The sequence below is a fragment of the Lynx rufus genome, unplaced genomic scaffold (genome assembly GCF_022079265.1).
Source record: "Lynx rufus isolate CCGP_SWC_20201006 ecotype Redwood Valley unplaced genomic scaffold, mLynRuf1.p SCAF_2, whole genome shotgun sequence".
Classification (NCBI taxonomy): Eukaryota; Metazoa; Chordata; class Mammalia; order Carnivora; family Felidae; genus Lynx; species Lynx rufus.
Window position 1 is genome coordinate 7,804,210 of NW_025814834.1, and position 15,318 is coordinate 7,819,527.

Consider the following 15,318-nt stretch of genomic DNA (forward strand, 5'->3'; position numbering starts at 1 on the left):
TATCATTTTCAAACCTTCCGATCATATCTCTGATTCCCTAGCGCTCTGACTCGTAGCTCACTGTCTTCCTCTGCTCCCCCATCCCTATAAACACTTATGGAACTTCGCATCCATAGGGTTGACCAGACAACCCTAGCCAGTCACTCTAGCCACCTGTTCCTCCACCCACCCTACCCACTCTCCCCTGTGTTCACGGCTGTCTCTTGGCATCAGTGCTAATGACACCAACTCTAAACATGAAAACTCAAGTATCATACTTTCTGATCACAATCTTCTATCCTTGCATCTCACTTAAGGTAAATACCCCACTTCAACAATGTCTTGTCTTCACTAAGACTTCCAACCCATGGACTTGACCATATTTTGTCTCCACACTATGTTTAGTCCCTGCCTTGGCCACCTAGTTGCCATGGCCTGTCATTACCTCCTGCCCTGGCAAACCCTGAGCCCTGGGTCCACTCTCCCTCTTCTATTTGACTGGCAAGTCCTCGCTCTCAGTTCACCCCAACTACCTGCCTTCTCCATGCCTGCACCCAAGGAGCTGAATGTTACTGGAGAAAAATACCACATGACTGGGCTAATTAGCCTAACTTGGCCATCACAAACATGTTTTATTTGGCTCACAGGATGTTTGAGAATACTTAAAGCAAAGGAATTTCACACAGAAATATGTATTTTCACATTTTCTTAAAAAGCCAGCTAACCCTCCGTGGGCAGCAACCCCCTGAGTTGAGTAACAAAGGTTTCTCCTATAGCCATCAAAAAAAATCTCAAATAACACTTACATTAAGTCTACTACATGTTACATACTGTTTTAAGAACTTTGTATCTATCAACTAATTTAACCCTCCAATCAAGTCTGTGAGCTGGGTACCGCTGTCCTCCCTCTTACAAATGAGAACACCAAGGTACTGAGAGGTGCCCACCTGCACACGACATCCAAGCCCAAGCCGTCTGGTTCCAGAGTCCTCGCTTGTAACCGCCTCAGACTGCCTCTCTGTTTGCCACACTCATCACCAGGGGCTCATCCCTCACTTATGCCGTCTGCTCCCTTCCCTCCACACTCCAGCACCGCATTCCAACCCCCAGTCTTCCCCACCGCAGTGAACGGCAAAGCCGTCCATCTCGTTGCTCAAGTCAAAACTTGGGAATTATGCTTCATTCCTCCTTTTGCTTCAGCTTCGCATTTAAGCCATCAGCATCCTGCCAGGTCCGGCTCCACTCCCCATCATCCTCACGGCCACCACCCATGTTTTTGTACCTGCTTCACCCTGCTGGCCTTCTACAGGGTCGCCCAGCTCCCACTCGAGACTGTTCATCTCACAACTGCCAGAGAGATGTTTTTAGAGCATAAAGTAAATCATGCCCTCTCCCTACTGAAACCCTTCAGTTTTAATAAAATCCAACTCTCCAACACAGCCTACCTGTGGCAGCTGCCTCTCAGCTTATTCCCATATCGTAATTCCCTTCGCTCACTATGTCCAACAGCTTTCTTCATATTCCTCAAAAACACCGAGGCTTTTCCTGCCTGCCATTTTCCTACTACCTGATCTCTCGGCCTATAATGTTCTGCGCCTAGTTCTCCTGAGAGCTGGCTCGTTGTCACCCTACACATCTCAACTCAGAAATCACCTGCTCAGAGCAGCCTAACCATCCCATAGAAAGTGGCTCCCCCTAATTCTTCTTTCTCATCTTTCTTACTTTCCTAGTAGCACTCAGCACAGGCTGTAATTTCCTCTTTATGTCGTAGCTGTGTTTGCCTGTCTCCCCCAGTGAATGATCTATCTCGCTCATTGGCATATGCCTGGCACTTAGCAGGCAGTCAAGAAACATGAGCTCATTACTGAATGTCTGCAGAGTTGAAGCTCTCCCACCAGCCCTGGAAGTAATATTATGAAGATCATCTGTGCCTTCTAAATGCTGGTCAGTCCACTGTAATGTCACCTCTATTCTTTTTCATTCATACCCAAACATTCTCCAGCCGATTTCACTCGTAACAAATGATGGTCTTAGAAACTAACCCATCCTGTCCTCTCTTCCTGGACTAGGAATTCTTCCAAGATCCAGTAACAACTTTACACCAATATTTCTATTTAAGGGGGAACTCTGATGTCATGCCTCAGCCTGCTCTGGGGGATCAACCTGAGCCCACCTTCAGCCAAAGCATCATCTGAGATCAGGAAACCAGCCAGGTCTACCACCCAACCCAGTGTCACTCTGGTCATCACCCCAAACCTAAGTCCCCTCCAGGCCTGTCTATCCCATACTCTCGTTTCTTCCAATATCTCCCATAATAATCCCCCTAGTTCAACACCTATGGAGAGAGAAAGGACATATGTATGATGTGAGAACTTGTTTATAACAACAAATTTTCAAAACTACATGTACATAATCATGTGTTACTGCTGGTCACTTCAAATACAAGGAAGAGATTCCTTTGGTCACCATGGACTCCGCGTCCCCACATAGGGCAAAACACCAATGAACTGTCAAATTATTGTTCAAAGCGCTGAAAACAAAATATATTATCCTACTCCTATTTTGAAATATCTCCTTAATATCGCTCAATAAAAGTTTCTTCTCAGGATACGGAGAAAAAAGGGATGTCACAATATACTCAAATTTGAACACAAAAGTTAACAAATACTTACAAGTATATCTAATAAGTTTAATTTTCTCCAGCAGCATTCAAATAGCTTTTCTTGTCTAGCTTTTTATCTTACCATCAAGGCCTGTACACATTAACTTCATATCAGAAAGCAGATGGACTCTGTTTCCCTGCCTCTGAAAATCTTATTTACAGTGTTGTATATTTCACACGGTGACCTCATATCTGGAACCCATTCCTCTCCCCATCTGCAGAGAACAACTGTTCTCATCTGTGGAGGGAGGCTCTGGCTGCAGAGTCTCATGATGTCACAAGCCAGGAGGAATCATTTACAAACTCCTGGGAAAGAGAGTTGTTATATTGATCAGCTTTTTGTTTTGTTTTAATATCAGCAAAGAGTTGCTTCAAAAGCAAAAGTTAATAGGAAGGAGCAAAACCTGTATCATCGTAGAATATTTTCTTCACCATATCTCTAAAAATTCTGTAACCAAAGTTATAAGCAATTTTTCTTCCAAGTTCTTCCTCACTCTTCTTCAGAAGACAGTACCTTGATCCTTTATTTACTTTATCCTCAGTAAATAAATATTTACTCAATATAAACTTATTATGCATCAATCAAATGCCATGCACCGGGCTAATATGTGGGAATGAGAGACAACCCTACCCATAAGGAAATGAATGGCCTATTTGAGGAAACATAAATGCCAAGAAATGACAATAACTTTAGAATAAAGGGTAAACAACGAAGTCAGTTTCAGGAAATAGTCATGGCCAATTCTGCTTGGAGAATTAAAATAAGGTTTCTCAAAGGGGGTAACATTTAGATAGGGACTTAAAGGTCAAGTACAATTACATCAAGATAATGGGAGAAAGCATTCCAAGCACTAGGAACAGTGTGTACCGAGTCACAGAAAAAACAAAGAGCAGAGTTTTTACAGAAAAAGTCTTAAAGAGCAGGGTGAATAGAGCAACATGTACCTGGAGGAGAGTGGCAGGAGATGAAAATGAGAAAGGCACAAAGGGTCTTCGTACATGAAACAAGATGAAGGCCAAGAAACTTTAGATAACACAGACTTCGGTATGTGGACTCAGTGATAAACAGCAAATGAATGGATTAACAAATGGACAAATGTCCAAACGCAGCTTCAACTCTGAGAGGCCTTGTCAAAGAAATCCAGGGAAAATTTAAATTAAAAAAAAAAAAAAAAGCCAATAGTACCTCTAAAATCGTAGAGATCAATTTGTTTGTTAAAAAGTTTTCCATTCAAGAGTCAACAAAAATACTCAAAAAGATAAGTGCACCCCGTATTCACTACAGCATTATTTATAACAGACAAGCTATGAAAACAACCTAAGTGTCCACTGATGGATGAATGGATAAAGAAATTGTGGTGTATATACATGCACACACATATACAATGAATATTCCTCAGCAATTAAAAAAAAGGATGATATCTTGCCATTTGTGACCACATGAATGGACCTCAAAGCCATTATGCTAAGTGAAACAGGTCAGACAGAGAAAGACAAATACAGTATGGTCTCTGATATGTGGAATCTTTAAAAAAACAAACCAACAAACAAACAAGCAAAAACCAAGCTCAGGGATACAGATTAGTGGTTGCCAGAGGCTGGAGTATAAGGCATGAGCAGGGCGTAGAAACCAGGGGCTGAGGTGGGGGGGTAGATAACAAGGTCAAAGGTTACAATGAAGAAAAAGAGTCTGTATTAATCATATGTGCACTTGAATACAGATAAATACAAAAAGGTGATTAAAAAGGAAAAGAAGATGACAGTGTGTGTTCATTGGCTGGATCTGCAGCCAAAGCCGCAAATATAGAAAGTGGGCTCTCAGGATGAGAGAAAATGGAACACAATCGACATTTTCAAGTGAGCTGGGTCACACACCGCAATTCCTCTATACCAATCCAAAATTTATAAAATAGAGTTCATTCAAAGAATATGTGGTCCTGCCTCCCTCTCCACCTCATTACCTATTTCCTGCCTCATATTTCATGCCTGAGGAGACCTAAGCTGCTTTACTCTATACTGTTTCACAAGTTCATGTCCCCATTAGTGCCACTGCCTCTCCACACCTTGTTACCGCACACGGATCACTCGTGCAATAGGCCCGAACTAGCCATCTTTCAATATCCATCGAGACGTCACCTCCTACAGTCTTCCAGTTTCCCCCTAACATCCTTCCATACACCTTGGTAACACTTTTATTTGAGGGCTTACCATTTCTCCCCACATCATCTGTTCACATGACTGCCTGCCCACCCTGGGCCAGGCGCTCAAAGAACAGAAAGACAGTCTCATCTGCCTTCACCTCGAGCACACCCGGGCGGCACACTCCTAACCGTGAACTGTTCCCGGCTCACAATGTGGGCTCAACAAACATTTGCTGAGCCAAACCAATGCATTAGTTTGTAAAAACATTTTGTAAACTATAAAGCACTCAACAAATATTGCCTGCTGCTGTTTACTATATCCTTTTCAACCCTATTCGTCAACATTTAGTATCCACGTGCTCCAGGCAAACTGAACTATCAACGTTTCTTAGAGCCAAACTCTATTTCCCACTTCTGTCTGGGTAGCTTACACTGATCTCTCCGTCTGTAAAGCACTTTCTCTTAGCTTCATTTATTCAAACTGCATCAATTGACGGCCTGGCCCAAATATATCCCTTCCAATAAAACATTCCTAGACAGACCTAAGTGGAAGTAACAGCCCCTTCCTCTCAAATCTCAGAGCACTCTGTCTGTGTGTCTTGTGGAGCTTACCACCTCTAACTGCACCATAGGGGTAAGAAGGTGAGTCCTGTGCCCACGAGCTCATCATTTCCGTCACGCACACAATGCAGAATAAACAGTTTAATGAGTAACAGGTTACTTCTGATTCCACATAGTCAGGGAATAGCCATCTAGTATGTTGTAAGCACCTGAATAAGTGTTCCTCTCTTCAAGCCTTCTGAAACATCCTCCTTGGACATGTAGGTTTCAAATATGCTCTTTTTCTTCCCTCGTACGGACTTGCTCTTTGCCTTTTTGTCACCTGGCGAAGCACCAACACCATGTGGGCCAACCACAGAGGACACACCTAGAAACATGAGGCAGCAATCAACTCTTTCCTCAACCAAACATCTCTATTTTTGTAACTGGAGACATTTTACCTTTTTATTTAGAAAGACCAATAAAAGAATGAAATGCCCTGATAATTATTTTAAATAGTAACAAAAAGGAAAGAATGGATTAGGAAACACGAATAAAATGTACACAGATGAGACTTGAGTTATAAGTCAGCACTACAACATGCACAGAACGTAATCTGAATAATGGGTTCAATATGCTTTCCTGTTTATAGACACAAACTTTTTTTTAAAATAGGAATTACTAAAAGACTGTCACTTTTCTGGAGGAAACTAAACAGCTGTGCTCAATATAACAATAAATTAAGACAACAAGACACCACACTTAATTCGAGAATAAATAACACAGAAGAATATTTAACAAGTCACCAAAAGAATTAGAGCCTCCCTTAGTCCTAAGACCCGCCCCGTAAGACCCGCCCTGCATTCCGTTCCACTGTTATTTTATTTCAGGTCTCCAGTTGCTAGAGTAGACTCCATTTTCCTTTTGCTACCTCTGGGGGTCCCCAGGGGCCGGAGGTTCAGCCTGCAGTCAGGATGGCTCATTACTGGTTCCAAGGTGACCTCTTCTCTCCAGATCCAGAGAGGCCTCCACTGCTCAGCTCAGAGTTCTTCCTGCCTTGAGTGGCTCAGGTGTCACTAGCTGAAACCAAAGAGAGATGGGTGACAGAAGAGCAGTTAACCTGGGGCCTTCTCTGTGCTCTCGGAAATTTAGTACGTGGATGATTAAAAACAATGTGGGGCCCCTCCTGGGTCCAGGTGTCACTTTCTCCTAGGCAGTCAGACGAACACACCATCTGTCCTGAGTCTCTTTTCAAGGTAACTGCTTGTTAGGGCCACTTCAACTGAAAACCTCCACAAACAGTGCAATGAGGCAGAAATTAAAGAGTTCTGCAGTTCTGGGGCGCCTGGGTGGCTCAGTCAGTTAAGCATCCAACTTTGGTTCAGGTCAGATCTCGTGGTCCATGGGTTCCAGCCCCGCGTCCGGCTCTGTGCTGACAGCTCAGAGCCCAGAGCCTGCTTCGTTGGAATTCTGTGTCTTCCTCTCTCTCTCTCTCTCTCGGCCCCTCCCCAACTTGCATATGTGAGTGCACTCACTCCCTCTCTCTCTCTCAAAAATAAACATTTTAAAAATTAAAAAAAAAAAAAGAGTTCTTTCTGCAGTTCCATTCAGCTTCTGAAATGGACAAGAGCAGGAGGGAATATAATTTTGAAGAAACAGGTATAAAGATCTAGAGTCTAAAGGCTGTAACGAAATAGGTACTAAACTAGGCTCAAAAGATGCAGCATTTACTAAGCATTAAACATTGGACAAGTGATATTCATCTATGAAACCAAGTAAATATTCCTTGGAAATCATCAGCAAAAAAAAAAAACCTAATTCACTACCACAACCGGATATCCAGAACTATGCAAGGAACCCCAGGTGGTTCACTGGCTTTCCAAAAATGGCAATACTGTAGTTAGACATCTATTTCCCTACTCTTACCTGACATCACTTCAAACCAATCATCTGACCAAAAGCTCAGGCAGCTGCTTCTAAGGAATATAAGGCAGCTGCCTGGATCAGTGGACTGGAATCCAGGGCCCTGGAGCTGGCCCCTGGCCTTCCACCTGGATATTGGACACATCATCACAACTTCTACTTTCTACTCTCAGCTGGCCACCAGCCCAGGGATTTAAGCCTATACTTGCAAATTTCCAAAATCCTGGTGGGCAGGCTTCTTTCCCATAAAATGGATCAAGATGTCATTCTCAACACTAGCTTCCATTTCCTGTAAATTTCCCACACACATCCTTCACTAAAATGACATAATTTGTCTTTAAAGTGAAATTAATACTAACTCAGGAAAAGAGAAGCTACAAAGGGTAATAAGCCACTTAGCAATACATGAAGAGATTCAAGGATAAAGTAAAAAAAATTACAAAAGGGAGAGAAGCAGATGGTCTTAGATAAACAACAAGGTAATGGGAAGGACATACAGAGGAGGCCAGACTGTCTGACGGTTTAATTCAGAATGCATTCACCCACTCGTTAATTCAACAAATACTTCTACAATGTACTGCACTAGGCACAATGAAGAATACAAAAGCTAATTAGATTTATAAAAATCATTGTGAAATAATACAAGTTGGGAAGTGATAAGCACTACATTTTTTTTAACTATGGGTAAATGTACATATGATGGCCGAAGGAAAGTATCTCCAGGTCAGGAAATCTGAGAGCTTCAGGAAAGATGTTAAGGTCTTAAGAACTGAGAATGTGAGAAAAGCACACTGCTGGCAAAAGGAAGCAAAAATAGAGACACAAACAGGAAAACACACGCAGGTTCTTCCAACATTAATCCATCTGGGTAGAGTCCAGCCTATATGAAGGGAGGCAGTGGCAAGGAAAGTAAAACAAATTGGAAGGTTTAGAAAAGCATCCCGTTTTTCAAAGGCAGTAGGGAATTTCTGAAGCACGGATGAGCAGAAGAGAAGAACAACAGATCAGAACTGTGTTTCAGGAAAAATGAACCCAGTACAAGATTCAGAGTCGCCTCGGGCTAAGAAAGAGAGCAGCAGCTACACCTTAGGAAAGAACCAGAGCAGACTCAGAGAAAGGAAGGAAGGCCTGAACCAGGGTTGAACAAGCACACACTGAAAAGAAGAAACCCATGACATGGTATTACACAGGACAAACTGGCACCACTTGGCAACCAGGCAGATCTGAAGTCTCAAGAGCACAGAAGTTGTGGCAACTGTTCAAGATTTTAAGCAAGGAGACTGGGAAATCACAATGTCACTGAGTTAGAGAAGATAATGAATTCTACTTAGGGTATTATATATCACTACATGAATACATACCTCTATGTATACCTATATACATGGAAATAGGTACCTCTATGTATATACCCCTGCCCCAAATACTTGGAAACTAGAGTATAATTTAGATAAACTAGCCAGTCATTTGCATAAAAATGGTAACCCAGGGTTTTCTAGAATGGACAAGATTGCCAAGAAAGGGTAAACTGATACAGAAGGGGCCCAGGACAAAATCTGGGTTAGGGCAACTTTTGGGAAATGCAAAGAATAAGAAGTAGAAAATATAACTAAGAAGTAGAAAATATAACCAAAAAGGTAACAAAGATGTAGGAAAAGAACCAACAGAGTCAAATGTTACGAAAACAAGGGGGAAAATAACTTCCAAAGGAGAACAAGTTAATGATCTCGGTTTGCAACCATTACTAAGAATACAATTCATGGCAGCCTTGGGTAAGGTGAAAGGTTGGGGGCAAGCTGCAAGCAGGAAAAAGACAATACAAAAACAAAAGCCAGAATTAAAAATGGGGTGCTTTGTATCAAGTCCTGATGCAGGCAAGAGTTCAAAATTAAGGGGACTTACTGCCAGATGAAATAAAGACAGAGATCTCAAACTCAAATGTCCCAAGGTCAGCTACATCTGTAACTTTCCTTCACAGCAAATATCCCAGTTGGTGTGATGTATACCTAACTTGTCTCTCTAGCTCAAAAGGACAAGGAATGTTTGGTTGGGTTCATTGTTATAACCCTAGTGACTCCCATATTACCCGGGACAGAATATGTGCTTATATTCACTCCTTGAATGAGTGGATGGGTTTATTTTCACGAATTAGCAGTGAGAACACCAAACAGAGAAGGGTCACTCAAGGGAAATTACACTAAAAACAAGTCAGCAAAGAATAGGAAAAGATGGGGCCCCTGAGTGGTTCAGTCAATTAAGTGTCTGACTCTTCATCTCAAGTTGGTGAGTTCAAGCCCCATGTTGGGCTCTGCACTGGGCATAAAGCTGACTTTAAAATAATAATAATAATTGCCCATACAGTGCTACCTTATAACATGTTCTGAAATAAAATTCAGTTTGAATAAAACTTAAATGTTGTAAAATGAGAGAAACAGAGACAGAAAGAGAGAGAGAGAGAAGGCAGGGGAAATGATGCCCAGAAAGGCTGAATAAGGAATGTGACAAATATTACCCCCAGAACAAAAAAAAAAAAAACAATAAAACCAGATAAAACTATCAAAACCAACTATTTAAGACCTGGATATTGACCAAAGACATACAAAAAATTGAGAAGTGTTTATTCAAGAAAATCTACTGAATCTCGGTAAGAACAAGAGAAGTGTGTGGTGGTTTAACCTGGAGTTCCCACCATCCCACACCGACTCCCAATCCCTTGGTATGAAGTCCCACCAGGGAGAGCGAGCTGTGGAGACAGGCAGCCGCACTTAGCCAGAGGGAGCTAAACTTCACTGGAGCACAGCAAAAAGAATTCCATGCCCAGGGGCATTTTCAAAAACAATAATGATTCCAGGCACAAAAAAAAATCAGGGAGGCCAATATCACAACTAGCCTGAATTTGCAATACTAGTTAGGGCTAGCAACAGATCAGGAAATCAACCAGAAATTTAACAGTGAGAATTAGAAACGAGACCATCAAAATAGGCCTCGACAAAAAAAAAATCTACGTTTTCCTGCTATGTGCACAGGACTTTAACCATGCAGGAAAGAAATTAAAAGGCAACTCATCCCTAGATGAATGTGACCCTTGCAAATGCAGAAAGCAAAAGCCTGGGCTGACTTGTAAACTGCCTGAACTTTGAAAGCATTCCCACAAGCCTCTTGAGAACCACTGACAAAGGATGGGGCCTCATTGTTTCAAAGAATTTAAACACAACCTCTGATCAATCATAGGCTGACCACTAAGATATCCTGACCCAAGGCAACTACAAGAAAGTTAGACTTAAAAACAAGAAAGTTAGAGGGGCGCCTGGGTGGCGTAGTCGGTTAAGCGTCCGACTTCAGCCAGGTCACGATCTTGCGGTCCGTGAGTTCGAGCCCCGCGTCGGGCTCTGGGCTGATGGCTCGGAGCCTGGAGCCTGTTTCCGATTCTGTGTCTCCCTCTCCCTGCCCCTCCCCCGTTCATGCTCTGTCTCTCTCTGTCCCAAAAATAAATAAACGTTGAAAAAAAAAAAAAAAACAAGAAAGTTAGAACCAGCAGAGACATCAGCAGCCACATACTGTGGGAGACACAGACTCCAAAGAATGAGTTCAGGTAAGTCATTAAACAAAGAGAACAAACAGCTCTGGGGGGAAAGGAATCAGAATGCAGACTATATTATCAAAAATGTCCAGGTTTCAACAAAAAATTTTAACAGGCAAAAATGGAAAAGTGTGACCCATACACAGGGACCAGGGGGACAGGCAGTTTGAATAAAATGTCTCCAGAGGAGCCTAGATTTCAGACTTAGGCAACAGAAACCTCAAAGCTTAGATTATAAATATGTTCAAAGAACTAGAAGAAACCACTTATAAATTAAAGTATGAGGACAATAACTCATCAAATAGAAAATATCTACAGACAGAAATTGTTTTTTTAAAAAAAGGAAATTCCAAATTGAAAGAACTAAAATGAAAAATTCACTAGAAGGGTTCAATAGCAGATTTGAGTTGGTATAAAAAGAATCAATAAACCTGAAAATAAAAATGATCAATCAAGATGATCCAATATGAAGAAAGGAAGAAAAGAAATATGAAGTAAAATTATTTTTACAAAAGATTTGTGATAAAGAACCTGGCTCCATTTTTTGATGTTTGACTACTGATTTATTTTAAGTCTTACCTCCCCCTTCCCCTTTGACACATTTGTACAGCTTGATAAGACAGTCCATGTGCCCCCCAAACTTTGACCCCAGAGGGAAATTCGAATTTCACAAATCCCAGTCTACACACAGGAACTTCTCTTTTATAGCATTATAAAGAACTAACCCACTCCTGCCTCACTCAAACCATGCCAGACATGTCTGTATGCACCCTACTCTGCCTAGGTGAGTAATAAGTTTTCTCTCAAATTCTCCTGTTATATAAGGTGCAATCAATAAACATCCCACTAATTGGGAAGGGGTCCATTCCACCTCCACAGGTTGACCACAAAACAGGCGTGAAAGAGGTGACCTCTCTACCAATCTTACAGAAAAGGATTATAAGAGAATACGATAAATAAACTTAGGCCCACTAGATAAGTGAGATGAAATGGACAAATTCCTAGAAAGACACAAATTACTAAAGCTGACTTAAGAAAAAACAGAAAACTTAAATAGACATAACAAGAAACTGAATTAGTAATTTTAAATCCTCCAGTAAAAAAAAACTCAGGCAAATTATACCAAACACTGAAAGTAAAAATAATAGTAATCCTTTATTACAAACTCTTCTAGATAACAGAGAAAATATTTCCCAGCTCATTCTTTGGGGATAGTATTTCCTCTGATACCAAAGGCAGAAAAAGATATCATAAGAAAAAAAAATACTGTCTTAACATATAAAATAATTTGGATTTTTAAATTTCTTCAATCTTAGTCATTTGCATCTTTCTAGAAATGTATCAGTTTCATCTAAAATTTCCCTTTGTGAGGGGACAGAGTGTTGTTCAAAATATCCCTGTGATTTTCTTAATAAAAAAGCAGGGCTGTCATTTCTGAAATTATGGAAATTTTCAATATCTGTGCTGTCTAGTACAGTAGCCATGAGCCACATGTGTCTTTTTAGCATTAAAAAAAAATTTTTTTAATGTTTATTCATTTTTGAGAGAGAGAGAGAGAGAATGAGAATGGCGGGGGTGGGGGGGGGACACAGAGGGAGAGAGGGAGACACAGAATCTGAAGCAGGCTCCAGGCTTTCAGCTGTCAGCACAGAGCCCAATACAGGGCTTGAACCCATGAACCGCAAGATCATGACCTGAGCCAAAGTTGGACGCTTAACCGACTTAGCCACCCAGGGACCCCTTGTGAGCATTTAAAAGAGTACCTGTCAAGTCTGAAACATTTGAGTTTTATCTTTATTCTTGTAGGAAATTTTCACAGGTTTTAGAATTCTAGATTGTCAGTTATTCTCTCAGTAATTTGAAGATATCATTCCATCGTCTTCCGGCCTTCAATGTTTCTGTTAATAAGTCAGCCATAAGTCTAATTTTTTTATTCTTTGACAGTGTACTATTCCTTATCCCCAGCTACAGCAGTTTTTGGAATTTTTCTCTTCATCTTTGGTTTTCCACCAGTTTATTACAATATACTAAAATGCAGATTTTTTTAAAATCCTGCTTGGTTTTATCAATAATACTATTATTTGATAGCTTTCATAGTTATGGAAAGTCTTCAGCCAGTCTTATCCCATATCCCTTCTGCCCCATTCTCTCTCAACCCTTTGTGTGAACTCCAATTACACACTTCTGACTTTTCAGTATCTCTAGGTCTCCTTCAATCTCTTCAATAATTCTTCTACTTCACTAATTTTCTATCAGCTCTATCAGACTCTAATCAGACTCTATCAGACTCTAACGAGTCTCTCAAACTCACCCATTAAGTTCTTAATTTCAATTATTATGCTTTCAAGTCTAGATTTTCCTTTTTCTTTCAAAAGTTTCCAGTTCTCTGCTAAAAATGGTAAATCATGTCTTTTCTAGGAACAAGGTAAGCATAACTATATCAAAGTTGCTCCTGAAAACTCCAATAACAGAGGCCCCGATGGATCTAATACTGTCTTCTGTTGCTTCTATTTGATTTTGTTCCTGTTGTTTGATCATCTGTGCTTTTTATTATGGACTAAACATTATATTTGCAAAATTTCTATTGTGATAATTTGAGGCCTTGCATAATGTTACCATCTTCCAAACGGATTTTCATTTGCTTCTGTGAACCACCTGAGACAAATAGAATAGATTACATCAATCTGCTCTCAGGGTTTCAATATCTTCAAAGTGGAGATATGGTTTCTGTGAAGGTCTATCTACATCCAGTTCCTTACCTACAGATTGTAGCCCTCCAGGATCCCAATACCAAATAAGAGTGGTTCACCAGGGCCACACACTCCCCACATTAGCAGGGCCCAAATTCCAATCCCTATCCCTCTAGTCCTAAAAGAATATCAAGTGTATTGCTCAGTTTTTCAGCTTCTTAGTCTTTCAGCTGGTCCCCCTAGAAACTAGTAAGCATTCATAAGAGATAACTCCAAATAGTAGCTTTATCTCCCTAAACCTTTTTCTTCTTATTCACTCTTATTTCTTTTTAAAGAATGTCTTTTTTTTATGTTATTTATTTTTGAGAGAGAGAGTGTGTGTGTGAACAGGGAAGGAACAGAGAGAGAGAGAGAGAGAGAGGGAGTCACAGAATCTGAAGCAGCCTCCAGGCTCTGAACTGTTGGCACAGAGCCAACATGGGGCTCAAACTCATGAACCATGAGATCATGACCTGAGCTGAAGTTGGACACTTAACTGAGCCATCCAGGTGCCCCTTACTCTCTTATTACCTCTCAAATACCTTCAACAGATTTTTTTTTTTTTTTTTTTTTTGGTGATGGACATAAGCCAACTTTTCTAACTGTTGTCAGAAGACTGGTTTCCAACTATTTTCTATGCCATAATTGCAAGTGGAAATGTCAACCCACTCTTAACTCTCCCATTTTCAGTCAATGCCTAAAATTCCCAACTCCCTCCTATATGACTCACTCTTCTCTCTGATGAAAATTCTCCTTAATTTCATCTATCCTCTCCTCCTTTCCTGTATGAAAATTAGAAAGGTCCCTACATGTTTACAACCTAATCTCCTCAATTTGTGTTCTTCACCCTTATTTTTATCTACTCAAGAACTTTACCACATGATTATCCTCTCCATAGCTGCCTCCACAACAGCATTGAACCTAGCTAAGGGCCTACTCCTGTTCTCCTCCTATTCAATTCAAGCAACCAGCTACCATTCCATTTCTCTCACTCCCATCTGCCAAAATTTAAAAATGTGGTCTAATCTCATAACTCTATTTCCCCATGACATACTCTTTAAACCTCCTGGGAATATGATTTTGTCCTCATCTCTACAATGAAATAAGGCTTTCAGTATTCCTTAGAAGGAAAAGCTTCGTTACTAAAACAATAGCATACTCTCAGTTAACTTTTCCTAGCCCCTCTAGAATAGGATGCGACTGACCATGCCCTTGGACTACAAACTCTTCTCCCTTGACCCTTCTGGACACCACAGTCTCCTAGCTCCTTTCTCTCTGCAATTCTCAAATGTTCTTGCTGATTCTTCTTCTTTCACTTACCCCTTAAGTTTCTGCCACTTGCAAGATTCTATTCTTAAGCCTCATCTCACTTCTCTGTTAAAGAATTTTAAATCTACATCTCCAACTCTGCTCTCCAAAGCTCTTCAACTTTCCAACTTCCTGCTCATTAATATTGGCAAGCACTTCGAATGCAACATGTTTCTAATTCAAGTTATTATTCTCCTCAAACTAGATTTTCTGCCTGCATACTTACTGCATCCAGATTCATGACATCATCATCATCCTTGGGCAACAAACAGTAGTCATCTAATCTCTTTCACTCCGTTACTAATACTCTATTACCAAATTCCATCGCTCCTGCCTTCAAAACGTGTCCTAAATAGATTCTCTCCTTTCCAACTTGATTAGCACTGTCTGAAATCAGATTGTCCCAACAGGGTAGCCCTAAGATCACAACAGTTTCTTAACAGGTCTCTCAATCACTTA

General features: G+C 40.8%; 1 protein-coding gene across 3 annotated transcripts in view; it reads right to left on the reverse strand.

Annotated features, from left to right (window-relative positions):
* The window catches only part of DIS3L2 (DIS3 like 3'-5' exoribonuclease 2), a 351,293-nt gene that overhangs the window by 288,528 nt on the left and 47,447 nt on the right, over window positions 1–15,318 (reverse strand). For all 3 annotated transcript variants that reach the window (XM_047083241.1, XM_047083242.1, XM_047083240.1), the window contains exons 2-3: window positions 6,254–6,402; window positions 5,553–5,710 (exon numbers count right to left, since the gene is read on the reverse strand). In XM_047083241.1, the coding sequence (XP_046939197.1) occupies window positions 5,553–5,710; window positions 6,254–6,305 (210 nt within the window). In that variant the 5' untranslated portion in view covers window positions 6,306–6,402. The remainder of the gene's footprint in view (window positions 1–5,552; window positions 5,711–6,253; window positions 6,403–15,318) is intronic.